The sequence below is a fragment of the Arvicola amphibius genome, chromosome 11 (genome assembly GCF_903992535.2).
Source record: "Arvicola amphibius chromosome 11, mArvAmp1.2, whole genome shotgun sequence".
In the NCBI taxonomy this organism is placed as follows: Eukaryota; Metazoa; Chordata; class Mammalia; order Rodentia; family Cricetidae; genus Arvicola; species Arvicola amphibius.
In genome coordinates this window covers 96,316,726-96,344,351 of record NC_052057.2, presented here as the reverse complement: position 1 = coordinate 96,344,351, position 27,626 = coordinate 96,316,726, and the positions used below count along the sequence as shown (strand labels likewise).

General features: G+C 50.5%; 1 protein-coding gene and 1 long non-coding RNA gene across 2 annotated transcripts; one reads left to right on the top strand and one right to left on the bottom strand.

Annotated features, from left to right (window-relative positions):
* Positions 1 to 1,429: 1,429 nt before the first annotated feature.
* On the bottom strand, positions 1,430 to 22,597 carry Glipr2 (GLI pathogenesis related 2). Its single transcript, XM_038347945.1, has 5 exons — positions 22,480 to 22,597; positions 12,254 to 12,362; positions 11,789 to 11,892; positions 10,063 to 10,140; positions 1,430 to 2,793 (listed from the first exon to the last, which is right to left on the bottom strand). Exons 1-5 carry the CDS (start codon positions 22,490 to 22,492, stop codon positions 2,633 to 2,635), a joined length of 465 nt encoding a protein of 154 aa, XP_038203873.1. The 5' UTR covers positions 22,493 to 22,597; the 3' UTR covers positions 1,430 to 2,632.
* LOC119826557 lies at positions 14,741 to 19,010 on the top strand. The gene is made up of 2 exons (XR_005287446.1): positions 14,741 to 14,811; positions 18,726 to 19,010. It is a non-coding gene; the product is annotated as an uncharacterized LOC119826557 (long non-coding RNA).
* Positions 22,598 to 27,626: the final 5,029 nt, after the last annotated feature.

Below are 27,626 nucleotides of genomic sequence, written 5' to 3'. Positions count from 1 at the left end.
ATCCCCCTGTGGTTGGTGCCATCCTTTGGTAGGTGTTTCTGGGTGGTATATGAGAGCAAGCCAGTCCACAGCATTCCTCCATAGACTCTCCTTTAGTTTCTGCCTCCTGGTTCCTTCCCTGCTTGAGTTCCTGCCCTGACTTCCCTCAGTGATGGACTGTTTGTTACCTAAAAGTGTAAGATTATATAAACCCTTTCCTCCCCAAGTGCTTTTGGTCATGGTGTTTAATCACAGTACTAAAAACACTAAGATACAGGGTCTCTTTATGAAGCCCTGTCTGTCCTGGAACTTGCTAGGTAGATCAGGCTGGCCTTGAACTCACAGAGAACTGCCTGTGTTTGTCTCTGCCTCTGCTGGGACTAAAGGTGTGCACCCCCACGCCTGACTAATGAAACATTCTTTTAAAGTTTAAGAAGGAACCAACTGAGGCGGAACTGCCAGTTTGAGGTCAGCCTAGTCTACATAGCAAGGGCTAGTCCAGCCAGGCTACTCTGGGAGACTGGGTGTGCCTGTGTCCATCTGTTTAGCCAGCATCACTGCCTGGCTCTACTCCAGTCCTGGAAAGCAGCTTTTTCCTTAGTCTCAACCGACTCCAGCTTAGACATTGGCTTCCTTCCAGCTTCCATCACCTGGTGATATGTCTATGCTGGTGTCCTTGGAGTCACCAGGAAGTCACTGGCTGTTTGTTTGGTGCAGCCAGAAAAGGTTCCTTTCCCGATCTATTCCACTCACCCTCTCTTCCTGCCCAGCTCAGAATTTTTCATATTTGGGGAATTCCTGGGGAGGAGACCCTACTAACCTTACAGATTGATATTATCATACTACAAATTCTTAACCAAGGGCATTTTCAAAGATATACAGATTTACCAGTAGGAAGGTCAGGATAGCATCTCACAATCTACTCTTCTTACAGCTGTCTTGGAAGCTGGGGGTGGGAGTGGGAGGGTAGGGAATGGGGTGGGGCTTTGAAGCCAGTGCGAGCCAGATCCTACCTTCCTTTTTCTTTTTAAAACAGGCTCTCACTAAATTGTCCGGATTGGCTTTGAATTTCTGAGCCGTCTGTCTCCGTTTCCAGGAGTCAGGATTCCAGGCTTGTGCCTCTAGGCTAGGCTCACCTGTCCTTACCATTAATAACTGAACTGCAAATAGCTTAAATTTGCTGGGGCTGTGTTTGAAACTCCCTTATGTTTCCTGTTCCCCAGTCAATCCATGTGCTTGAGCTCAAATTCCTCGCGCCTAGGGCTGTCTGCCCTCAGAGCTAGGAGGTTGCACACTTCCAAAGTGACTGTTTAAACCCCTCTGGGGAGGGGCTGGGAAGGTGGAGTGGTTCAAGATGCATTCAGAGCTCTGAATTATCTCAGCCATAAACTAAAAGCATTAGAGGAAGAAATTACACAAAAGGAAAAGATTTTATTGTCTCATTAGTCGATATCCCTGGATGAACCAAATGGCACAGTGTGAGACTGTTCACAGTCTAACAAAGACCGGCAGCCTCGGTCTGTTCTTAGGTCAACAACCCCTTCCTCCAGCCCTTCCATTGGCAGAAGGAGATGCCGTAATTTCAGAGACACTCAACTGGACCCCTGGCTTGGTCCCTCCTGAATGGACCTTGGGTTAAACCTCTCTTCAGAGGGAACTGTGTATAGTTTGAGGCAAAACGCAAAATCAAATTGGCGTTCCTAATCTCCCTGTTTGGGCCTCCTCCTGGGAGCATTTGGGCTTGTCACACATTCCAGGAGGGAGCCACAGCTCGGCTGCAGCTACAGCTGCCCTGGACAAGCCTGGGTGGTTACCGCCTCCTGGGCTGGGGAAGGACAGAGGCTGTGGGGTTTCCTCTAGGGCCCCCAAGTGACCTCACCCTCACCCCTACACCACTGACTTCATAGTCCAAGACCTTGGCCAAAAGCCCAGGCCATGTGAGGGTCCAGCGGGAAGAGATTGGGGGGTAGGGCTGTATTCCAGACCTAGCCCCGCCCCCAGAAGCCAGAAGTGGTGCTGTAAGCCCTGAAATTTAAGAGGTGTGAAAGGCGCTAGTGGCTGTGCCATTTGCTCTTTAAAGGGTAAAAACTCCGAGGAAGTAAGGGTTTGTTTTTCCTTCTCCTTTTGCTCTTTGGCAATTCCATTAGGGAATCCCAGTGGGTGTGGGATGATATCTGTCTTCCAGTCAAGAACGAGAAATCTCAGCGACTCGGTGGAATGGAGCTGGTCACACATCTCTAATGTAAGCTGCTTTATGTCACATTTAAAGGAAGCTTTAATACTCTTCAAAAATCTACCAAAAGGAGATTACAACGCAGGAAGTTCCCATCAAACGACCTTACTTCTCAGCATGGCAAATATTCAGGATACACAAGTCCGAGGATAGATATCAGAAGTAAGAGATACACAAAAGAAGTCTGCTTAAAAACTAACAGCAAAAAGATGTCAGGATTGATCTCACCCAAATCTAAGTAACTGTGGCCTAGGTAACCTTTGGGATAAACGCTTCGGATGTCCATCCTTTAACCGGGATGAGCTCATGGCCAGCTGCCTGTGTGTGCACAGTACGCCCACAGGGGCAGACCCTCGGCTGGCTCTTTGTCTATAGGCACTTCCGTATGTGTGTCTCCAGCTTCTCGTGACATTTGGTGAGTTACTTCTTTGGAGGCGGGACATTTTCTTCGAAGTAGCCCTGGTTGACGACATTCCCTGCAGGAAAGTATCTGGCCACCACAAAGGAGGAGCCGTCACTTGCCGATGCCTTTCCCACGCCTATCTTCTTCGTATTCTTCCACACCATGGCTGTGAAGTGTCCTGTGGGAGACAAGGGAGGCACAATGAGGGGTCCGCCGAACCCTGAAGAGGATGCTTAGGGGACCCTCAAAACCTGCATGCTCTTGTCCGGCTCAGGTAATTAGATACTTGCAGATGCCAGTCATGAAGCAGAAACAAAGCACACGGCACCACGTGTCAATCAATCCCACAGAAATCAGCCACCTCAGCACTTTCCCACAGTCTCTCTGAGATCATGACAAAGCACAGTGGTCCCAGTACCTGTGACCTCAGCTTACGGGCACCAACCCTCAGTGCTGCCCCCCCCCCCCAAACTGAACTTTTTGTGTTTTAGATTTTTAAATTTCATCGTATGTGTATGAATATTTTGCCTGCATATATATGGCAACCCAGGAAGTCAGAAGAGGGTGCCAGACGCCTGGAATTGGGTTTTGAATGGTTGTGAACCACCATGTGGGTGCTGGGAACTGAACTCTGGCCTTTGCAACAGCAACAGATGTTCTCACTCTCCAGACCCCCAGGCTGAACTCCTTAAGTCTCTCTCTCTGTTATTTTCTGATGGTCTTTTTTTCCCCTGTGTCTTAGATGACCTCTCAGGAACATTACACAGTCTATGTCCCTTCTTTTCAAAGCTTCCTCCCTCACTGAGTTCCAGGACACCCGTCTCTTAGCAGCCCTCCCGGCTCCATCTTGATGTTGCAGCCTCTTCACCCTCAACCCAGGCACTCTCTCCTTTCCCCTCTGTATACTCTTTTTCTCTCTATACTCTGCCCTTCATGCAGTTTCCTCTTTCCCTGACTTCCAGCTGGATTTCCCCGGTTCAGTCCTCCGCGCTCTGCTCCTGACACAATCACCACACACTTCCACTTGGAAGACACACAGATGCAATCTATCCAGATCTCGCTCTCGATTTTGGTCCCCCAGCCTTGCTCCTCTGCTGACTTCCCATCAGTATCAACAGCATCTTTGTGCACATAGCTGAGGGATGAGCCTGCATCCTTTCCTCTCCTGGATTCCTCACAACCACCTACCGCTAATCCCCAAGGAATGCAGCTCTAAAATCTAGCTCAACTATATTCTTCCAAAACCTCGGCTTCATTCGTAGCTTTCTGTCTTGGAATGATGCAACATCTCCTGACTGCTCTTGGCTCCGCTTCCAACCTCTTTAATTCATTTGTCACTGTGAGAATGGGAAATGCCACTGCGAATGAATGGGAAAGATAGATCACCCCGAGACATAAGTTGTATCTATTTAACTTCCTCAAGTCAAAATCTTACACTCCTAGCTGTACCTGGATTGAAAGCGAATACTTTGGCCTGGTGGCTTCCTTCCTTCCTTTCCCTGAACACAGTAAACTGCTTCCTATTGAGAAAGCCCTGTGGGAATGAACCCTTGCTCAAATCAGCCTACGTGCGGATATTTTTTTCCCCAGTACTGGGAATTGAACCCAAGACTATAAATGCCAGTAAGCACTCTACGACTGTAGACTTCCAGCCCTTGGGAGCTCTCCTACTGACTAACAGTTTCTTGTCCCTTAGAGCTGAATAAATGTCATTTATTTAAATAAGCCTTACACAATCACCCTTTCATTTGCCAGACACCCCCCTCTCTACCCTGACCCACACCCAGTCTTTCCCCTTCTCCATTCCTACTGACTCCTTCATCTATGACAACCACGTGGCAAAGAACAAGTTTTATTTTTTTGTTTTTGTTTTGCAGAGTTGGAGTTTATTAAAGACATTTAAGTTAGGCTCAGACACGAAGGTTGATTGGAAAAGGGATGTGCCCAGAAGAAATCAAGGCTTACTCAAGAGTGTGGGCTTCTCAAAGGGAAAGTCATAGAAAGGAAGGCAGGCATAGCCAAGTATGGCCATAGCTCTCCGTGGGAGTCAGTCACAGTTCATTGACTGTGGCTGGAGAGGGAGGAAACATTACACTCTAAGGGTCAGGAAAGCAGGCTTGGCACTGAAACTGCCAGCAACTGCCAAGGTTTCCTCTCTCTCTCTCTCTCTCTCTCTCTCTCTTTTAAAGATAGGGTCTCTGTATCTCAGGGAAGCTTCATATTCAATATGTAGTCAAGAATGATCTTGACCTTCTGATCATCCAGCCTCCCCTCTTGTATTACACGATGTGTCCACACACCAGCTTCCATATAGTGCTGGGGATTGTACCCAGAACCTCCAGTGTTACACACCCAGCTTGTGTGGAGCTGGGGATCAATTCCAGAACCTACAGTGTTGTACACCCAGCTTGTGTGGAGCTGGGGATCTCACCCAGGACCTCAAGCATGCAAGGCAGGCACTCTACCAACTGAGCTATACTCCTGCCCCACTTGCTGTGGGACAATCTTTGTCTGCTGTAAGTGTGTATTACTCTCATTGGTTAATAAAGAAGCTGATTGGGCAACAGCTGAACAGGATAAGGGTAGGCAGAAGGGCCAAACTAAGAATGCTGGGAACAGAAAGGGCAGAGCTGGGAGTTGAGAGCAGACAGAGAGAAGCAAGATAGAAAGACAGACATGCAGAAAAGGTACCAAGTCACGTGGTGAAGCATAAATAAGAAATATGGGTTCATTTAAATGTAAGTGTTAACAGTAATAAGCCTGAGCTATTGGGTGAGCATTTATAATTACTATTGAGCCTCCATATTGGTTATTTGGGAACTGGCAGGCAGAAAAGAAAAGTCTGCCTACCCACTGATTTCTATTCTTACTTATTCCTTGGCCTTCACTGGCTTTGAAGTCAAAGATTGGGGCTGTCTTCCTATCACTGTGCCTAGTTCATGCTTTTATATATATATATATATATATATATATATATATATATACACATATATATATATATAATTAAATTTGTCATCAGGCCTAGTGGCACACACCTTTAATCCCAGCATTCAGGAGGCAGAGGAAGGTGGATCTCTGAGTTTGAGGCCAGCCTGATCTACACAGAGTAAGTTCCAGGACAGCCAAGGCTACTCAGAGAAACCCTGTCTTGAAAAACAAAAGCAAAAACAAACAAAACAAAATTTTTATTTGTCTGTGTGTGTGCATGTGTGTGCGCGAGTGTGTGTGCGTGTGTGTGCATGTGTGCGCGCGTGTGCATGTGTGTGTGCGAGTGTGTGTGCGTGTGTGTGTGTGTGTGTGTGTGTGCGTGTTGGGGGGCACAAGCATGCCTCGGAGCACACGTGAAGGAGGTCAGAGAAGGCCTCTAGGAGTCAGTTCTCTCCTTCCTAAACCCAGGCGATGACTGAGCCATCTCACAGGCCCATAATCTTTAGATTTTGAAACTTCAGCACTTAGGGCAGAGGCAGGAAGGTCGTGAGCTCCAGGTCATCCTGGAGTACCTGGTAAATTCAAGCTTCCTTAAGCCATACAAAGAAATCCTATCTCAAAGTTTGTTTTTGTTTTTTTTTTTTTTAAAGCAAAAGAAAAGTTGCCTAGGTCAGATGCTAAATCTTTACTTACCTTTAAATTTGTATTATTTGTATTGCCCTCAGCTCTAGAAACTCTGGTTTTCAGCTCCGAGGAGAGCACCCCTTCTGTCCTGGCCGCCCTTGGCTGTTCTGTTGTGGTCAGCAGCTCCAGGCACTGGGCAGCCTTGCCAGGCAGTCCTGCTTCTCTGGCTGCCTCGTAGCCAGGGCTCAAGCCCTTTCTCCCACAGGCTCACTCTAAAGTGACCACAGGCTTTGGCCATCGGCCATCTTTCTCTCTGTTTCCCAGAGAAGAAGGAAACTTCCATCATCCACTGGTTGCCAAGCAACTAGCTGGACAGAAAGTGTGCATCAGTGGCTAGATGCCCGTGGCAGCTTCTTCTTAAGGGAGGACACTGAGCAATCTTCTCTGTGGAGATTTCCGTTTACACAGATAATCCCGTTATGGTATTTACAGATGAATTAAGAGACACAACTTCCTTAGCAACATTAGATACATACTGGTTTCTAACACTAATGTCCAGCAACAGTTCCTTTTTCTTTTCTTCTTTGTCCCCACCCCTTAAAGGGATCACATCCTCTTTCCATCTGAGGACCAAAACTTCCTAGAATATGCCTTTGAAAAACCACACTGAACCTATTACAGCATATCCTTGCAAAGAAACAATGTACGAAGACAAGAAGGAACGAGACAACCCTTTCACTGTTCTGACAATGCAAAAGAGGATACGCATACAACTCAGGAAAACTGGCACAAGAAACCAGAAACTTAGATGGCATTCAGATGCCATGCCAGGTCAGACCAGTCCTCATTTAGAATAAACAAATCTACTCACTTAACCAGGACAAAACAAAGTAAAAATGTTTTTTCCATGCAGCACATAGCAGGGACCAGTGAGTAGGTGTTATCTGGGAAGGCTGCTGAGGGGAGGGGATGTCAGTGCAAGCAGACTGCAAGATATCTCACAGGCCTTTCACCTATATGAACTCAGGTCAGGGAATCCCAAAAACACAAGCAGAGAGAAAGCCAGGAACTGAGAGATTCGGGCAGGATTGACCTGACAGTCCTCAAGGTTCCGGAAGCCTCAGTTCTATAACACCAAGTGATGCCCTACTTCTGCCTGAGGCTCCAGTGTCATTTGTCCCCAGTATTGCACAGACACTGTCTCTTGGTGTAGGGGCCATGGAAGAGGCACCAGGTAAAACCAGAAGACATGAGGAGACCTTTTTGTAGGTCTGTCTTCTCCTTGGCTAAATGGGCAGAAAAGGCCCTGCTTTCTGCTGCCTTGAAGGCAGGTGTGGCTGTGGATACAATCACTTAATAAGCATCAAGCAGCGGCACACGCAGCTCCGAGATCCAGTATGTGTCTGGTTGCTCAAGAACCTCACTCATGGGGAAAGCAAGCGAGGAAATGAAAGTCTCTGGACACTATCTGTATCCTTAATCACTGCTCCCTCCTCCTCATTCAGTGACAGGGTCATTGTTATCTGAAACTCTGGCAGGCTGCTTCCTGCTGCTCAGCCTGACAACTTCAGAAGGGGGGGGGTGCCACCTGAACAAGAAACTCCCAGGTCGGCACCTAGAGTTGCAAGAACCCTTCCTGGACGGGGTGAGCAGTAAGCCACAGGAAACAGCGAGAACATGTCATTTCCTGCTTCTGAAGAAACTCTGCAGGGGATGGGAGGCCCCGAGTGGCTCTACCCTTATGTAGGTGGGATGGTGGGGTTGGAGTAGGGAGGGAACCTCTCCCCCTTTCAGTTTCTCTGGTGCTTTGAATCATACACACATTCCTTCCTACCCTGTCCGGGGGCCCAAGAAGGGTCTGAGTCACTTCTTAGGAAAAGTGGGGAGGCGGCCTGCAAATGAGGCAGAAGGACCTCAGAAACCAGAAGAGCTGCCCAGACGTTAATAAGATAAATGTTTACTGCTCAAGGCTGGGGAAGTGGCTCATCCTAAGCACTGGCGCAAAAAGCTTGCCTAGGGTGGGGGTGGGAGCTCATTGGCTGGGCAGTCAAGTTGCTGAGCTCAAATTCAGTGAGAAACCCTATCTCAAAAACTAAGGTGGAGAGCAACCGAGGAAGACCTTAGACAGCAACCTTTTCACACACATTTGCATCTTACACACACGCACACACATGTATCTGCAAACACACACACACACACACACACACACACACACACACACACGTTTACTGCTTGCCCTAAAAAAGGCTATAACAAAGGTGGTCTCCTCCAGTTCTGCATCACCAATTCCCAGAAGCGCCTGGGAGACCACCACCAAAACTGACTCAAGTTCACACCACAAATGGCCGATCTAGGAAGAGCCGAGCTTTCCTGAATCTTAGGCTCACCTGAACCACAGCCTAGAATGCAAGAGGAAGGGAAACCCCCTAGTACCATGAGGTGTGGAGAAAGGGCAGGGAGAGGAGGGAGGTGTGAAAGAGGGAATGGGAAGAGTGTCCTGACCCTTTCCTGACTGCCTCTGGGGAGCCACAGCAGTGCAACCAGGAGAGCAGCTGAGGCAGAAGAAACACCAGAGGCAGGATAACCACTAGGTCAGATGTGCTCAGATACTAGTTCAAGAAAGAAGCAGCCAGCTTAAATCCAGACTCCAGTGAACACATTGCAGTGAGGAGAACACTCCCAGTGAGGGGAGCACACTGCAGTGAGGAGAACATGATGCAGTGAGAATACACTGCAGTGAGGGGAACATGCAATGAGGGGAACACAATGAAGTGAGGGGAACACAATGCAGTAAGGAGAACATGCTGCAGTGAGGGGAACATGCTGCAATGAGGGGAACACGCTGCAGTGAGGAGAACATGCTGCAGTAAGGAAAACACACTGCAGTGAGGGGAACACGCTGCAGTGAGGGGAACACGCTGCAGTGAGGGGAACACAATGAAGTGAGGGGAACACGCTGCAGTAAGGAAAACACACTGCAGTGAGGAGAACACACTACAGTGAGGAGAACACACTACAGTGAGGAGAACACACTACAGTGAGGAGAACACACTACAGTGAGGAGAACACACTGCAGTGAGGAGAATACAATACAGTGAGGGGAACACACTGCAGTGAGGAGAACACACTGCAGTGAGGAGAACACACTACAGTGAGGAGAACACACTGCAGTGGGGAGAACACAATACAGTGAGGAGAACACACTGCAGTGAGGAGAATACAATACAGTGAGGAGAACACACTACAGTGAGGAGAATACAATACAGTGAGGAGAACACACTGCAGTGAGGAGAACACACTGCAGTGAGGAGAACACATTGAAGTGAGGAGAACACACTGCAGTGGGGAGAACACACTGCAGTGGGGAGAACACACCCAGTGAGGGGAGCACACTGCAGTGAGGGGAGCACGCCCAATGAGAGGAACACACTGCAGTGAGGGGAGCACACTGCAGTGAGGGGAGCACGCCCAATGAGAGGAACACACTGCAGTGAGGGGAGCACACTGCAGTGAGGGGAGCACACTGCAGTGAGGAGAAAACGCCCAGTGAGGGGAGCACACTGCAGTGAGGGGAGCACGCCCAATGAGAGGAACACACTGCAGTGAGGGGAGCACACTGCAGTGAGGGGAGCACGCTGCAGTGAGGGGAGCACACTGAACTTTGAGCTGACTGGGGATGTAATGGAGGGGGCAGGATCAGCATCCTGGGTACCCCCAGATGAAGAAAGGGTAAGGTGTGGGATGATGGTGCGGTGGGGTGAGGTGGACAGGTGCTGGGGAAAGGAGGCTTTGGTTTCTGGGCAGCTCAGCTGGAGAAACATGACTGAGCCAACGCAGGAGGGAAAGAGCGAACCTTCTGAAGACACCGTTCAGCCCAGGCGCCATTTCCACTCACCGGTCCCTGAGGTGAAGCCAGGCTGCTGGAAGTTGTAGTTCTTGATTTCACTGTACCACCGATCAGCCACTTCCTTTCCTGGACAGAAAAGGCACATGTGAAATAAGTCATGGAGTCTACACACCCCCTCCATCTTCTCCCACAGACCCCAAACCACCCGGAGTCCGCGCCCGCATGTCTGACGGCACGCTGACGAAGTAAAGGTAAAAAAGCATGAGGGTCACTCCTGCAGACTCCTGGGGACTCGTGATGAAGACGGAACCTTCCTTGGGATGAGCACTGGCCCGGGGTTAAGCCATGGCCCCCAGATAAGGAAGCCTACATCCTGCCACTGACCCGCCGTGGCATTCTAGGCAAGGCCTTTTCTGCTCTGGGCCTCTACAATAAAAAGGTTGGACCCAGCACATCCTGAGGGCCTTCTAGCAACGGTCAGAACTTCTAGGAGGCGTCCTCACTCCACCCGGGGTCTGTTTCTAAAATAGGCCTGAGTAAATGCAGTTGAGCCTGTAGGCCAAAGGTAGTCGCTGCCACCAGAAAGGCCCTCATCTTGAGCATCCACTGTCAGCCATGGCATGAGGCGGCGTTTCCCAGGAATCTCTTGATCCCAGTGCCACAGTTCCATCTCAGGACACAGGAGTCAAGATGGGCCACCCTAGGACCTTGTTACAACTTAGAGCCTGATTAAAGCAGGTCCTGAGAGGACCGTGATTCTTCATCTCTACCAAGTTCCCTACTGTGGCTGCTAGTTCGTGAAGTACATATCAGCCATGCCTAGGGACCACTGAAAGGAAGCTGAGGCCCAGGGCCTTCTTCAGCTCTATTGGTTCTGGAGGAGAGACCCAGGGATTGGAAAAAATTTAAAAGCTCTCCCGAGACTCTCCTGAGTAACCAGGAGACATCATCTCAAACCTCTTTGTGTAGAAATGGGAAAACTAGGGCCAGCGAGATCCAACACAGGCCGGGCTAGAACAGCATCCTTAGGGCCCAATCAGGAGAGGCAGCAGCCCTGGGCCCCTAGTCTGCTGACTGAAGGGGAGGCAGAGAGACCCCATCATCAGCCACCTTTCAGGCACATAGCTCTTGGGGAGAGAGGGGCAGGAGGAGGGTGTATTAGGAAACTAGGCAGCCTGGGGATCCCTTGGGAGCTCTGGGGAATGTAAGGCTGGGGAGAAGAGGAATCTTTTTCTCCTGGGGTTTGGAGAAAGCTCAGGGATTGTGACATATCTATTTTTCCTAAAAAGTTACTTCAGAGTTATAGGAAATAGAGACTCAAGAATGCTTGCTCAGTGGGGTGGGGTCATTCCCTCCCAGGCTCCGGGCAGAAAAATCATCTTTTTATTCTTCCTTTTATTTTATTTTTTTAAAGAAAAGAAAGAATGCTCAATTCTTTTCTTTTTTCTATGATAAGAGCAATATACCTACAGCGTAAAAAATAATTTAGAAACCATCAAGGTTGTTCCAGGGCCTACAGAACCAGGCTGCCATTGGATGCAGTGCTGTAGTCTCTGGCGCCCACACATCTGAACTGCACCCTGACTCCTCTGTTCCCAGCTCCCAGCTTCCTGGCTCCGAGCCAACCACTGAGGTCAGCCCTGGAGCAGATGCTGAGATTCAGGGCCTCCTCTCCCTTCCTGGGCCTGTGGCCACACCATCACTGAGCCACAAAGGGCATAGTGTCATCCCGGGTCCAGAAGGACAGAGAGAAGAAGAGTCAAGGGTGTCCTACCTGTCTGGTCGTAGGATGCCCACGCAAGGTTCTCCCCACACTGGCCACGACTGGACTCTGGGCTGTGCTTGAGGATTCTTGTGCTGGCCAGGGCCTCTGAATACCTGCATAACATGTCTCCTCAGAGCAAGCCCAACCTAGGGACCCTCCACCCCAATTTAGGACCCTCCACGCCGATCCAGTGTCTGAGTTTTGATCTAGTATGACTGAGCCACCTTCCCTGTCTGGGTTTCCAGAGGGATAGCGGAAACACCTCCCCGTGCCTGGGCCTCTGACAATCCCATTTTCAGAAGAGCACACTGACACTCGGGAGCAGAGGTAACCTGCCCGAGCTGGCAGCAGAGTGGTCCTTACGCTTGGCTGTACCGGAACTCCAACCACATCCCTTCAACCACCCAGGACCCTTCTATGAGTGCAGAAGCAGCTCCATGAAAGGTTAGTGCCCGATTGGGGCTGGGGACTCACTGCTGAGCTTCTTGGTTGAGCTTCTTGCAAAGCTTCAGTGGGGGGACACCGTGCTGAGCCCGGTACTCGTTGTGGGCCTTCAGGACCTCGTTATTGAACTGTTTGGAAGCTAGAAGGACAGAAGGATGGAGAACCCTCAGTGCAGAGGGAAGACCCTCCGAAGGTACATAGGCATGCTTCAGGACACACAGAGACTGCCTGCCTCTTCTGCATCCTGGTCACACGGCCCTGTTCCACACCAGTGTTCATCTTGTCTCCACACCCCTGACACCCTCCATGTCTCTGCAGATCAGAGATCTGCCGATTATGTAGGATCTTCTGGGCCACATTGGGGATTTGAATTTTTATCCGAGGCAATGGGAGACGGACAACTAAGCCGAAGCAGGGAGAGTGTTTCTGAAAGATGTTCTTGGTGCTGAGGAAGGTAGAGAGCTGGTCAGACATCTAAGAGGCAATGTCTGAAGGTGATGGCAAACCTCAGACTAGACCAGTAGAGTCTGGGAAGGGCTGGCGTGGGAGCTCAGGGAAGAATAGCTTAGCTAGAGTGGGTGGTACCATGTTGGATCAGGGAAAACAAAAGATGCAGGGAAGGGAGGGTGAAGGAAGGAGAGAATAAGGACAGAGAGGGGGGGGAGAGGGAGGAGAGAGAGAGAGGGAGAGAGAGAGAGAGAGAGAGAGAGAGAGAGAGAGAGAGAGAGAGAGAGAGAGAGAGAGAGAGAGAGTCAAATAAAGCCAGATGAAGAGGGAGGCCCAAATAAAGCAGCACCGAGGGGTGGAGTAAGAGGAGAGTATAGAAAAGGACTCCATGGTGATGGGAAAGGAGGGTGTGATCTTCTGGGTGACGCTGCGGTGGGGAAAGAGCCTGATAAATTCAGTAAAAACAAGACCAGAGGGCTGGGGTTAGGGAAATAGTGGATGGATGAAGAGCAAGAATGGACAAAACCCATACTGCTTCAGATCTGAAACAACCCCATCCTTCTAGTATCTTTTATCTATTCAATACTTGTCCCAAACCGTCCATCAATCCCGCCAGCCAATCACCTTTCACCAAACATCCGTCTGTTTTGCATCCACATCCAATGTCCAGAATCCACTCATTTTTCCATTTCCAGCACTTACCCATCCACCAGTTCATCATTTGTTGAGCAGCCACATCCACCCACCCATCAGTTCAGACCGACTCTAATCTACACGTCTGCTCCCTGAGCACTGTCCCACGTGATGCCAAACCCAGACCTCCAGAGCTCACACAGAGAAGGAAGATGGTCTTGTGAGCAGAGAATAGTAAAGGTGCAAGAGGAGCCTGGAGCAAGGGGCCCGGATAAGATCACATGCCTTAGGAACCCAGGAATCCACCCCGCTCTGTAGACATGGGGTACCCAGAGGACTGTGAGCGAGATCAGACTGGCCCATCTGCCAGGAGCCTGTCTTTTGGCGGTGGTGGTAGTGAAGGTGCAACCACAGTCATGAAGGAAGTCCTGGGGCCAACTGCAGGCAAGAGGGAGGAAGAAATACCGCTCGCGGTTGGTGGCCGCACTCTCCTCGGACTTTCTGACAAACTACAGAGGAAGTAGACCGCCTTTGGGGGCTGTAGGGCTCAGCAAGATTGCGTAGGTGATCCAGTCTCAGAACATATGGTAGGGCAGGGTTGGAAGGGCTCTGAACTGATTTGTGAGGTTTGGGGTAACAGATGGCGAAGTGAACAGAGGTAAACGTGGAAATAATGACTCAGCTTAAGGCAGAGGGTGGAGTCACAACCAGAAGTCCTCATGTCCTGCTAGCCAGAGAAGGTCCACACCCTGGTGTTAGGAAGGACAGACTTCAGGTCTCTTGAGGTGGGAGGAAGCAGGTGGTGTTTAGTTAAGTTTCCAAGGTGAAGGACCCTGGAGCTGCTTGACAGCTGGGTGATCTCACTTGACAATGGGACACCTCAAGGAAGAGTTCCGGTTTGGCATGCTGATGTGGGACCGGGGACATCAAATCAGTCTTTCAAAGACCACGGGGGATGGAATAACGGGAACAAAAGCAACTCCTGGGCACAAGTCACGAGTTTCAACTTTTTTGGTGAGCTAGGGGACCAGCAGGTAATGTGGTAACCATGGCTCCTAGGCCATGGGTGCTCCACCCTGCCTTGCACAAGTGGGGTCCTGTGGGAGTAAGCACACACGCACACACTGGGATCAGACTGGAAGAGTCGGGTGGGGGTAAGAGTTCTCTGGGGACTTCTGGGGTCCTACAGGACAAAGCTGGAGCTGGCAGGCAGGAAGGGCGGGATGTCAGCCAGGGATAAGAAGGTCCCTTTCTCCCAGTCAGAATGTTCCTGGAGCTTTAAGGGAACAAGCCTGAACTCTGGCAGCCCTGACAAGTGAGGGTTCACCCTGTCCTCCGTACTCCGAAACAGCCATCCCTGTCCTCACTGTTCCAAGATAAACAGCAGTGGAAAGCAGAGAGAGGTGACAATGTGACCAGATCCAGTGCCTCCCCCAGCTACCACTGGGCCATGAAAGCCAGTTCATCGCCATGCAATTGTAGGATCCCATCAGGTGCTGGAGAGGAAGGTGAGGAACGGGCCTGTGACTTAGAGGAGTCTCCCATCCTTCGGTAAACAGACAGGGTTATAAAAGGGTTTGTATGAGCTATGGGGTCACACAGAGAAAGGCCCCTGTCTTTGGGATAGGCACAGCCAGGGCCATCCTAAACTAGTTCCCATGACTCAACTAGGCCAGAGAAGGTCTGCTGGGACACCATAAGGGACACTTGAGACTTGGTGACACGTGCAGTGTCACAAGAACTCCCTGGAAAGGGTGTTCCAGGTTCAGGAGGAAGAGGCCAAAGGTGCAGAAAGGGCCAGGCTATGACTGGACCCAGGAGAAAGGGCGCCAATTTAAAGGAGCTTGCGGGCTGGGGTCAGTCTACACTGGACCCCATAGCGCTGAAGGCCCTGCAGGCTTTTCATCAGAGACACGTGTGACTTCTAAAAACTGGGTCACTGTGCTCCCAGAATGGAGGAAGTTCCAGGGACAAAAGTGAACCAACACAAGATCAGTGCCAGAAGCTGACGCCAGGCACAGGCCCCAGCAGGGTCAGGCTCCCTCAGCCGGAGCTTCCACAAGGGGTCACCAGGTCTCAACAGAGACCTATATCTTCCCACAGCTGGATGCCAGGGGGCCCTCCAGCCACTTAGGGCTATCTTAGGCGTCCCCTCCCACTCGGAGCAGGACGAGAGCTCTAGGAGGCAAGTTATCAATGGTGACCGCACCCAGGCCGAGGCACGCCCTACTGCTATAGAAAAACCCCAACAGAGATAAAGTCAGAGTAAAACCAGCCACCCACAGCCGGGCAGGGTGGGCCTCAGCTGTCCCAGGGTGGGGGGAAGGGCAGGGATCCACACTCTACTTTGCTGAAGAGCCAGAAGGAGGGTCAGGCAGACCTATCTGCCCTGGGCTCCTGCTTTTCTCTTGCTCATCTCCCACCGGGCCTTGAAGACCTCGTTAACCTCTCACCACCTCTTGGGGTGTCCTGACACATTTATGACTAAACTAGAAAAAAAAAATGCTCTTTGCAGAGACAGCAGCCTGCCCAGATTCCCCTTCCTGCTCAAGGGGTACCATCAGGAAGGATCTAGACTTGAAGGAAGGCCCTGTTCTGAAGCTCTGCCCCATGACCCATGGTCACCATGGAGCAGTGGGATGTCAGCTGAAGGGAGCAATAGGGGAAAGGAGCCCACATGGGCAGCTTCCTCTGATGTGGAGCATTTCTCAAGAGCCTCCTCGGAGAGAGGGCTGCAGGAGACTGCAGAGGCTAGAGAGGGGCCACAGCCAGGCAGCTGTCTGTGGGAATGCAAGGCTGCACAATCTAGGAGGGGCTACTCCTCTTCCTTTTAGGGGACTGAGGAGAGTGGGGGTGTTCTGAGAGCTGTCCTTAGCCCCCCACAGCCCTGCTCATTCCTCAGCTTCCCCCCCTGACCACTGCCCTCTCCAGACTCCCCACAAAAGGTGGAGAACAGGCCCCTCCATACTCTTGACAAGAGGCTGGAAAGCAAATTCCTCCAGCCTTTGGGACAAAACTGGTTTTGCATCTTCAGGAAGAGTAGGAAGCAGCTAATTGGAGAGAAAACAATTTTACAATTTTTTTTCTTTTTTCTTTTTCAAGACAGGATTTCTCTGTGTAGTCCTGGCTGTCCTAGAACTCACTCTGTAGACCAGGTTTGCCTCGAACTCACAGAGATTTGCCTGCTTCTGCCTCCCAAGTGCTGGGATTATAGGTGTGCACCACCACTGCTCAGCTGGGAAACAATTTTTAAAGTTCTTCCAAGCATGGAAATTTGCTGAGTGAGTGAATGAGCAAAGGAATAAGGTAGTCACAGAGGCAGTACGAGGACTAGATCCCTGCTGTTTCAGACGAGAAATCAGTGGTCTGGAGCACTATACGAATGGTCTCAGTCACTCAGACCCAGGAGGCCCTGGTTAAAGCCAGACCTAACAGCATCCCTCCCTTGCCCCTCTCCGGTCCCTACTCCTGCACACTTGCTATTTTATACCCAACACCCCCTTTTCCTGATGGCAGGAATAGGCTACCAAGTGTTGCTCAGCTGCCTGTGGGCCAGGAATCCTTTTCTTGGAGTGATGGCCTCTTCCAGGCCAGCCTGTTTGAAAGATGCCCAAGGATACACAGGGTCCTTGAATGACTGAAGCTGCCAGACAGGAGAGTGCTTGCTCAGGCCGCTCAAATGCCAGTCCTTCCCTAGCGACAAGTTTATGTCCCCTGGGCCTCAGGCTCCCCTCCGAGTATGGAAGACGACAGCTGTGGGTTTCAAGATGTCCTTCAAATGAGGCCAGCAAAGAAATGAACAAATGAACTGGGGCTGCTGGCGTTACCCTGGCCCACGTGGCCTCTTCCTGTAGTGGTCCCAGGGGCTCACCCAGAAGAAAAATTCCTGGCCTTCTGCTCTGATATCCTCTGTTGTTAGGGGTCCAGTGTCTGAGACACCAAGAAGAATCTTAGAGACGATTGGAGTATTTGTGTGGGTCTAACCAGAGTCCATTCGGGATGGGAACTGGGGTGAAGGCATGTGGTCAGTGTGCTGTGGATTCACACAATTCAGAAGGCAAAGAACTAGGCTCTGCGTGTGCACACACACACATGTGCACACACACACAGACACCAGTCAGAGCTAAATTCTAATTCTAATTTGTTCACTAGTAAGTCCAGACATTATATGACAAGGGCCAAAGCCTAGAGTACTGTTGAAAAGGTCAGTAACATAAAATACCTAACCTCACTGCCTAGCATACAACAGGAAGCCAAATGATTGGCAATCACTATTATTCAAGGCAGAGGGCTATTGCAATCTTAGGTCCAAGCACACCTGGTATACAGAGGCCCAGCAGGGAGACCAGGGCTGTGGGCAGGACTGAGAGCTTCCAGCACTGGCCCAAGCTTTCTAGGATTGAGCCTTGGTGGTTGTATGATGGCTTTTGGGGATTTCTCACACTCACCGTGAAGCTCTGGAGTATATCTGAGTTCTGTTCCACGAGGCCAAACTGCAGCCCAGTGAGGCAGGGACTGATTTCTTAGATGGTCTTTTGGGAGTTAGGTAAATTTACATAAACTCCTACGTAAATGGGTATGGGTATCGCTGAGAGGCACCTCCCCAAAGCCTTGATTGGTGGCTTGGATCTTCAGGGTTGGGTTTATACAGCAGGTTCACTGGGTCTGAGTCTTCCAGAGGAGTTACTTTCTCTCTGGGGACCTTAGAAGATGCGGTCATGTGTGGCTACGAAGGACGTGGGCCTGGGCTAGAGAGCTAGCGAGTGGGGGACACCTGGCTCTACCTGCCGCAACCTGCTTCCGGCCCCGCAATCTGCATCAGCACCGTTTTTGGGCACAATAGTGCGTCTCCCCTTCCCTTCTACTCCTTGAAAGTTGTCATCAAGTCTGTCCAATGTTGCCACTGGCAAATCCATCCTTCCTCCTCTCTGGCTCCCATCCTTGCCCTAGACCACAGCTTCCCTGGCAAACCGCCCCTGACGTCGGCACACAACTGAATGTAGAGGTGGTGAAATTGCCGGCAACAATAAGACTACTGAATGTTCGACTACCAAAACTCGATTCAAACTCAAGCACGAGAATGACCCTGAGGTACTTCTGATAGTTCCCGACAGGTTGTGTGGTCAGTCTCTCCACATTCTTGGTTCCCAAGTCACCAGATGAACGCTGTGCACTGCATCTATACCGTCACACCAGGCGCCGCCCCTGGCACTTCTTGAGGTAGCTCAGCTCATTTGTTACGGATTTCAATGTCTTTGTTGCACACACAAAGCGTTCTGTTCTTATAGAAATATAATGATAATTTCAGGAAACATAGTATTTTCCTACTGTCATTTCTCAGTCAAGTTAGCATAGCTGAGGATTGTGTCCTGTTAGAATGTTTGAGTTTGAAATTTATTTATTTTTATTTACATTTTTTCAGGTCTGTGTGTGGCGGTCAAAGGACAGCTTGGGGGAGTTGACTCTCTCGCCCTATTGTGTAGGTTACAGAGGTCAAATTTGAGTCTTCAGGCTTGGCAGCAAGCACCCACTGACCCATTTTGTTGGACCTAGAATGCTTGGTTTTAAAAATTGGTGTTGAGTTATTTACTTGAGGGTCATAAAAAGTCTCCGAAGAGCTAAGAGTGTAGCTCAGTGGTGCTTGCTTGGCATGTACAAGGCCCTGAGTTCAAACCCTTCTACCAAAAAAATAAATTTAAAAAAGTCATTGAATGAATTTTGTCTTGAGTTAGAACAGAAATTCCAACAATAAACTGGGCGTGTGATGTGGAATTTCCCTCTGTATGCTGTGGAACAGAGCTAGGCAGGGAAAACTAAACTGAATGCTGGGAGAAGGAAGGCCAAGTAGAGAGAAGCCATGTAGCCCCGCTGGAGCCTGACAGAACTTTAGCCGGTAAGCCACAGCCACGTGGAGATATGCAGATTGCTAGAAATGGGTTAAATAAAGATGTAAGCGTTAGCAAATAAGAAGCTAGAGCTAACGGGCCAAGCAATGTTTTATATGATATAGTTTTTGTGAGATTATTTTGGGGCTGAGCAGCCGGGAACGAACAAGCAGCCTCCTTACTACAGGCGTGATAACACACGCCTTTAATCCCAGCACTTCGGGAGGCAGAAGTGGGTGGATCTCTGTGAGTTTGTTGAGTCCAGCCTAGTCTAAACAGCCAAGGTTACCTAGTGAGACCCTGTCTCAAATGTGTGTGTCCGTGTCCTAAAGAACTGATTGAAAATAAGTTTCTTTTCTTTTAAAGCAGGAGAAAATGGCTTCTGATAAAATACTTGCCAGGCAAGTGTGAGGATTGAAGTTGGGGTCCCCAGCACCCCTGCTTAGAAACAACAACGACACAAAGCAATGACTGGGCACAGGTGATGCCTGTAGTCCAGAGCTAGAAAGGAGAGCAGGGAGGATCCTGGGGCCCGCTGGCCAGCTAGTCCAGCTGAGTCAGTCAGCACCAGGTTCAGTGAGAGACCCTGCTTCCAAAGATAAGGAGGAGAGTGACTGAAGATGACACCCACTGTCTGCCTGTAGCCCCCCCACACCCACACCCACACCCCACACACATACACACAAACACACACCCCACACACACACACCCCACACCCACACCCCCACACACACCCCACACATACACACAAACACACACCCCACATACACCCCCCCACACACACCCCACACATACACACAAACACACCCCCCCACACACAAACACACACACACACCCCACGTACACACCCCCCCCACACACATACAGACACACACACACATACCCCACATACACACACACCCCACACATACACACACTCCACGACGTACAAACATTCACACACAGAACATACACACATAATAAAATAAATTTCTGCATGATTTATAATCAGCAAATATTTGATTCGCATACTTGTTTTACATGCCTGTATACCTGGAGTTGTATAACAGTTTATTGAGTAAAACTACTTCTTTTGCAAGTAGACAGTTTCAGAAGCCAGGCCCGAGGTGCTTGCACCACCACTGTCTGTGGGGAGGCCGTCTCTCCGCTCCCTGCCTCTAGCCTCTCCTACCCTGCTCAGTATCCCTAAGATGACCCAGAACCTCCCAGGACCCTCTAGAATGGGCTACTTTCTTCACACTCCTTTGATGGTCCTCACAGAGGGCACCTCTCTCCTGTGCCTCCCCCACCTCCCTTCACTGTCTGAATCAAGATCATTTCCCACCTCTTACCGAAGTCTCCTCCCCCCATTTCACCCTCCACGGCACCGGGTCCACAGCTTGGAAGAAAGGACAGGTGTTAGGAGGGAGGGGACACAGACAGATGGGGGAGAGCAGGTAGAAGGATGACGGCACAGGTGCGGTTCTAGAAAATTGTGTCTTAGAGCAGGGGCTGGAAACAATTAATCAAATGTATCTTAGAGGCCAGGGTGGGGGTGGGGTGGGTGGTCCGCCTTTAATCCCAGCAACCAGCGAAGTACAGATGCAGGTGGATCTCTGTGAGTTTGAGACCAGTCTGGTCAACATAGTGAGTTTCAGATTAGACAGAGGTACACAATGAGACCTTGCCTTATAGCAGTAACAGTAACAATAAATATCAATAAAATGAACCGCGGCTTCAGAGACTCCCTGGACTGCTTCATAAGTCTAGAGAGGAAGGAGTTAATTTTTTCAAGTAGAGATGTCAAAAGGCCTTCTCACATCTGACATCATTTGCCCCATTTTCCATCTCGTTCTTTTAATTATGTGACATCATCCTTTCCACTGCAAAGGATCTTGGAGGTCATATGTGCCACCCTCTTTGTACATATGGGTAAACTGATGCACAGAGGAAGACCTTACTTCACATCATGTAGCAAATGATTAGTAGGGCCAGCATTGCAAACCAGGCCTGTCACTCAAGCAGGAGGAAAAGCAGGTTAGGACCAGGTCGCGGAAGGCCATTTCCTGTGCATCTCTTGAGTCTTGGTCCTGGAGGACAGACCCAAGAAGGGACCCAGCCTTCCTCATCTGAGTCTGACTTCATTGTTCCTTTAGGGCAATGGTTCTCAACCTTCCTAGTGCTGCAACCCTTTAACACAGTTCCACATGTTGTGGTGACTCCGAACTATAAAACTATTTTCATTGCTGCCTCATAACTCTAGTTTCGCTACTCTTATGAATCATAATTTAGGCATCTGTGTTTTCCAATGGTCTTAGGCGACCTCTGTCCACCCCAAAGGGTCGCGACTCACAAGTTGAGAACCAGGGCTCTAGAGCCTCCTGTGAGGAAGAAATGATGTCCCAATAAATGTCCAGAGGGATAAGTCTGGGAGAAGTAAATCTCTTACCCAACACCTGTCCCTTGTCTTTGCAGGAGCAAGGACAGATGATGCAGGGTGTGAGCTGTCGCTCTGAAGGAGGAGGGTGACATTAGGGATGGGATCCCCTTCACAAGAGTTGAGCTCAGAAGGACGGGGAGAGTTTCCCGCTGGATAACTGGAGTGGTAAAGACTGGGCCAGGACACCCAGGGGAAGTAACCTGAGTGCGAGCCAGCCAGCACAGCTGTGCAGCAAAGGGGGCGGGGAAGCAGGGAGCGACGGGAAAGCTGGTTTTCAGACATTTCAACCTCACAGTCACAGTGATGAGGATGGGCGGCGGCAGGGCAGAGATCACAGGGGGAGCCGGTCTGCACAGCACCCAGCTTGGTGTAGAGGGCACTAAGGAGATGCGAAAAGGATTCCCAGAGCCGCCTTAGTGGGACTGGGACGGGACTAGCCGCTTCACAGCCATGGTGCTGTCACAGTTGGGTGACTTTTTCCAACTGTAACTTTGTCCTCACTTGGAAACAAAGCAAAGCCACGCCTCGGCAGACACAGAGAGCTATCCCCATCAGCGCTTGGAAACCCTCCCTGACGCAATCCTTGGCTCGAAGCCAGAGGGACCCTCCATCGCTTTCCCTCTTCTTTCTTTCTCTCCCTTCCGGTGGTCTTTCCGCTACCTCTGCTTCCAGGTTGAACCAGAAACAGCCGCACCTAGCCTTTGGGCGCTTTGCTCGGCGTGCTCTCCATCCCCACACAGGGGTCATGCTTTGCAACGAGAGCTGTGGGGACCACAGGGGATTCCCAGGGGACAGGGCCCCAGGCGGGACAGGGTGACGGCGAGTGTCCCGGAGCCATCCCAGCACTCCGGCGGGCTGAACGGGCAACTCACCTGACTTGCCCATGGCCGACTGTGTGCGCTCCTCTGCTCCGCGGCGGCTGCGCTGCGCGGGGTGGTGGGTCCCAGCAGCTGGCCAGGGCCAGCAGGGGCAGGGGCGGCTGCAGCCACTCCCCCGGCGCCGCCCGGCCCCGCCTTATAAGGCAACGGCAGCTGCAGGCGGAGGCGCGGGGGGCCACCCCTAGAATTCACATGGTTTGGTGGGATTCCGCCGCTGACTAGGGCGGTCCAGATGTAGACGCGGTCTTTCTCCCCGATCTGAAAGCGCTCGTGAGACCTAGGGGAGCTTGAGCCTTCCTTGTGGTTCCCCATGACTCCTGTGCTACAGAGGCGTCATGAATACTGTGGTGCTCACTGTAGCCTGGTGAGGTACCGTTCCCGCCGGTGCCACCAGGGGTCGGTAGTCTCCCTGTCTCGGTCTTGAGCGACAGACAACACCCCCTCCCCGGAGTGTGCTTATTCCCCTCCTCTGCGACCCTGTGTTTTAACCACATCTTTCTAGGACCCTTCCTCTATGCGACCCCAGGTTGTAACTGAACACCGTTCTAGCCCTCCAGCTCCAGCCGCCCCAGGAGGTGCCCACAGCTCAATTCGGACCTGTGCTCTTGACCCTCACTGCCTCTGAGACTAAGCCAAACTTCCCACCACTCCAGACATGGATCCCCACCTCTCTAACTTTATCCCACGTTCCAGTCAAACCAGATTCCCCAAACGTTCCTGGTTTTGCTCACTCATCCCTCAACAGGGACGGCCGCGGACCTGGCCCTCCTAGCCTGTACTCTGGGGTCTGTCAATTTCTTCAGCTCTCATCAGCCCTTCCCTTCCCCCAATCTTAGGACAGTACACACCTAACACGGGAGAGACTGGATCAAGGTCTTCAGCCCTGAGAAGTGCACCCAGACAAAGCACAGCCTAATACACTCCCTGTGCCAAGGGAACTCTTTCTCACTGGTGGGACAGAAGATTTGAAAGCCCCTGTGAAAGACATGTGTTCCGGCTTTTTCGTAAAGGACTGGTGAGTTGACTCAGGGTAAAGGCACTTGCAGCCAAACTCTGATTCTGAGCTGGATTCCTGGAACGAACACAGTGGAAAGAGGACCAACTCTTGAAAGCCATCTTCTCTGCGGAGATGGTGGCACGCCCCTCCTCCATCCCACCATTGGCATCATCTAAACTGAGTCCAGCTGGTTAATTCAAGACACACCTTTTTCTTGCCATAAAAAAATTTAAAGACTTTTAATAAATGGAGACTGAGTTGAACTGATTAACAAATTACAAAGACAGGTCTCTCTCTCTCTCTCTCTCTCTCTCTCCCTCTGTGTGTGTGTGTGTGTGTGTGTGTGCGTGCGTGTGTGTGTTACATATACTTTAAAATATATTTATTTGGGGCAGGCATGGTAGCACATGCCTTTATTCTCAGCGCTTGGGAGACAGAAGCATGCAGATCTCTGTGAGTTTAAGACCAGCCTGGTCTACATAGTGCGACCTCATCTTTAGATTTTGATTGTGTATTTTGTGTAATTTATGTTGGGTGTTTGAGTGTAGTGTGTGGAAGTCAGAGAACAGCTGCCGAGAACCGGTACTTTCCTTCCACCATGCGAGCCCTGGGAGTCCAGCTTGGCAGTGAGCGCCATTACCTGATAAGACATCTATCTCTCCAGCTATTTTCTCTTCTCTACTCTTCTGCATTTTATTTTTTGTGTCAGGCTCTCCTGTGGCCTTGGCTGGTCTGGAGTTCCCGGTGTAGCTGAGTCTGACTTTGGAGCTTGGATCTTCCTGCTCCCACCTCCTGAGGCTGTGACTACGGCTGCATCCCCAGTGGTACATACCCTAGGAATTAAAGTGCACTGGTTTAGGCTACTGCTGGTTTGTTCGACAGTCTCAGTGAGCAGCCCAAAGCAGCCTCACGCCACCACACTCACTCAGGTGCTGGTCACAGTTCAGGACTGTGCCACCACACCTCACCAGAACTCATATCGAGTTTAGATGTGTCCGTGGGTCAGCACAGATCCACACACTGCCCTCACTGTCCCTCCTGCTCTGTCCATCCCATATACTTCCTGCCTCTTCGCACTTCCAAACAGGAGCACAGTGGACACTGGTGACCATCTGACTTAGAAAGTCTTGTAGTTCTGGGTAGGGACTCCGACTCCCACTGTTCAATTCTCTGCTCCATTTTGCTGACAAATTCCCATTGAAGTAATCAAACGAGCCCAGGAGGGATCCTTATCACACGTAGAATCTCTAGAAAGCTGTTTCAGAGGAACCAGAACTGCAAGGCCACAAGGAAACAGCTGAGCACAGAGGAGTCGTTCACTGCGTGCAGAGGACAACTGTCAGGGACCATTGGTCTCACGACTGCCTCGTTCAGAAGGGGAGGGCCAGAGACCTGGCAAGGCTAGATTCCTGCCTTGGTGACATCTGGAGACTCTGTGGGTGGTGCACTGCGGACTCTGTAAACTGGCTTGGCCAGCAGCATGCCAGCAGTGTGCCAAGTGGATTTAGGCATTGTCAAAACCACAGCCAAGGCCAGACACCAAGAAGAGAGATTAGCTCAATTTGTGCTATGTCACCTAGCCCAGGCTGGCCTCAAATTAGCCATATAGCTGAGGATGGCCTTGAACTCCTGAGTCTCCTGAGTCCAACTCCCAGTCGGTTTATCAATTTCTTGTTGGGTTTGTCTCATTTGAGAACTCCTGACCTGGGTGTAACTCAGTGATCGAGTATACTCAGCATAGGGAATCCCTGAGTTTACCCCCAACGTCACTAAGCAAACATGAGATTTCCCATTTTCTTCTGACGCTTGTCATTTCTGACTCTTACACTCAAGTTTTGTCTTACTTTTGGATTGTGACAGAGCATGTGTAGCCGGCCTTGTTCTCTCTCTGTTGTTCTCTATTATTCTTCCCCCCCCCCCCTTTCTCTTCCTCCTCTATCTCTTCTTTGTGGAAAGCAAATAAGGAAGCTTCCCAGCAGTGAGCTCCCTACAAGCACGTGCTTATTGCTAGGCTGTCCCTCCCTCTCCGGAAGAAAATAAACAGAAGTGCCTGGTAGGAGGGATGACCACTACTCCATGAGTGTGAAATGCCTAGGATGCTCTACAAACAGCACGCTCTTGGCCTGCATCAACTTAGCCTTGCGTGTTGGCTGCTCCACGGTCCTCTGTCCGGCCACAGGCGGGAAAGCAAGGCTGACTGAAGGATGCTCCTGCAGGGGAAACAGCACCCAAGCACCTGGACCAATGGGAAGATATTCCAACACACACGCTTTGGATGACAAGACAACAGAGAAGGAGGAGACTGAGTCAATGGGTCACATTAGAAAGAAGGAAGGGTCTATGACGTTCCTCAGCCCCCAGCCCATCGTAGGATCTTCACATGGGTTTAGGTTTGGTTAGAGGCAGAGGTGTGTGTTAACTCAGACACCAACCCAAAACAAGCTCCTCTCAGGGTCAGCATCCGAGTTAGTTACTGTTCTATTGCTGTGATATTACACCATGACCAAGGCGACCTAGAAAAGAAAATCTTTAATGCGGTTTACAGCTTCAGGGGGTTAGAGTCCTGAGGGCAGAGTCAAAGGTGTGGCGGCAGGAACAGCTGATACCTCACACCTCAAACCGTAAGTCAGAGACGGAGACTATACCAGTTTGCTTCCTGTACTTTGAACCATTTCATTTGAAAATAAACATTTATGGCTTTTTATCATCTTGATAAGTTGACCTTATAGCTCACCCCAGAGATCAAACTCAGGGACTCACGAATGCCAGGCAAGCGTTCTACCACTGAGCTATAAACCTGGCCCAGTAAATTAGTTCTTCTATCATTCAAAAAGATCTCTCCCTCTCCTCATACTTGTTCATGGGAAATGCGTGTTCGATATCAGTGCAGCTGCCCTAGCTTTCTCTCACTGAGTGTTTGTTTACTGTAGTCCTGGTGATGAACCTAGGGCCTTGCACAGGCTAGGCAAGCTACCTGAGCTGAACCGTCCCCAGCACAGATGTAATGTTTATCGAGTCACTGTGGCTCGTTGCCTTTCTTCATGCTTAGAGCACTGAAGGTCTGCAGACATGGCTGCACCACTCGTGTTATAGATGGAAGACAGGTCCTTCTCTCAGCTACCCTGTCTTCCTCCTGCAGGGAAACTCCAGGGCCTAGGAATCTCTACCTCAGCTTAGTCCTCTGCCTGCAGATGTCAAGATCACCGCTGGGGCAGGAGAGGGGGACTTTCAGCAAGAGCTGCACTTGCTTGGGTGCTGGGAAGCCACTATGATTTAGCACAAGGCAGTTAGGATATCCACTTTAGCATCAGGGCCTTGGAGGACACTAACCCCCAAGCTAACCTGTCTCTATCACCATTTGGGGGTTCTCGTGATTACAACCCCAGAACAAGGCCGACTTAAGATCTCTCATTCATACATTCCCTCACCCAAACCCAACCACTGACTTCCTTCCCAGGCCACAGTATTCCTGCTTTCCTAATGAAAACCCCAGTCAGACCTGGCTCTTGTTCTCCTGAGGGAAGCCCTCGGTGGAAGACGGCATTAGTCAAGGTACTCATGAGCCTCCCCACGACACACACGGCACCACAGAAATACTTCACACCCCACCCATAACGTCTGTTCGGGAGCAGTCACGTGACTTGCTTTGGCCACTAAACTGGCAGAAAGGACTGGGACTTGTGAGTAGAGACGAGGGCAGCTCATGGTTCTGTCTCTTCTCCCTTCAGTGAGGACACAGGGATGGGAGCTGGGGTATAGCCGGTGTGAGGAGAACTACAGCGGATGCAGTGGATGAGTGACAAACATGGCGGGGTTCACATACTTAGCCTAAGTAGCTGCGGTTAGCTCATCATGAGTCCCTCTGTCCCCACACTTCACCCTGGAGCTGGAACATGAGGCCAATGGAACAGACCTGCCTATCTGTTTCTGTCCTGGAACGGCTGAAGCTGGAGTCTGCTCCTGATTCTACCACTGCCTGCCCTTGGATGTGCTGGGTGTTCAATACAATTGTTCCACTCCCCCAGAGGACTTGGCTTGGGATGACGTCACTCCAGAACTTCCCACTGTACAGTAAAGACACAACTCACTTGAGGGTGAGAAACAGTTTCAATCTGAATGTCCACATTACTTGGAAATACACATG

Excerpts from the sequence above, each read along its gene's own strand:
- Glipr2 (XM_038347945.1), bottom strand. Across the intron at positions 11,893-12,253 it reads CTCAACCAAGAAGCTCAGCA|GTATTCAGAGGCCCTGGCCA; the intron begins GTGAGTCCCCAG and ends CATGTTATGCAG. Across the intron at positions 2,794-10,062 it reads TGGCTTCACCTCAGGGACCG|GACACTTCACAGCCATGGTG; the intron begins GTGAGTGGAAAT and ends TGTCTCCCACAG.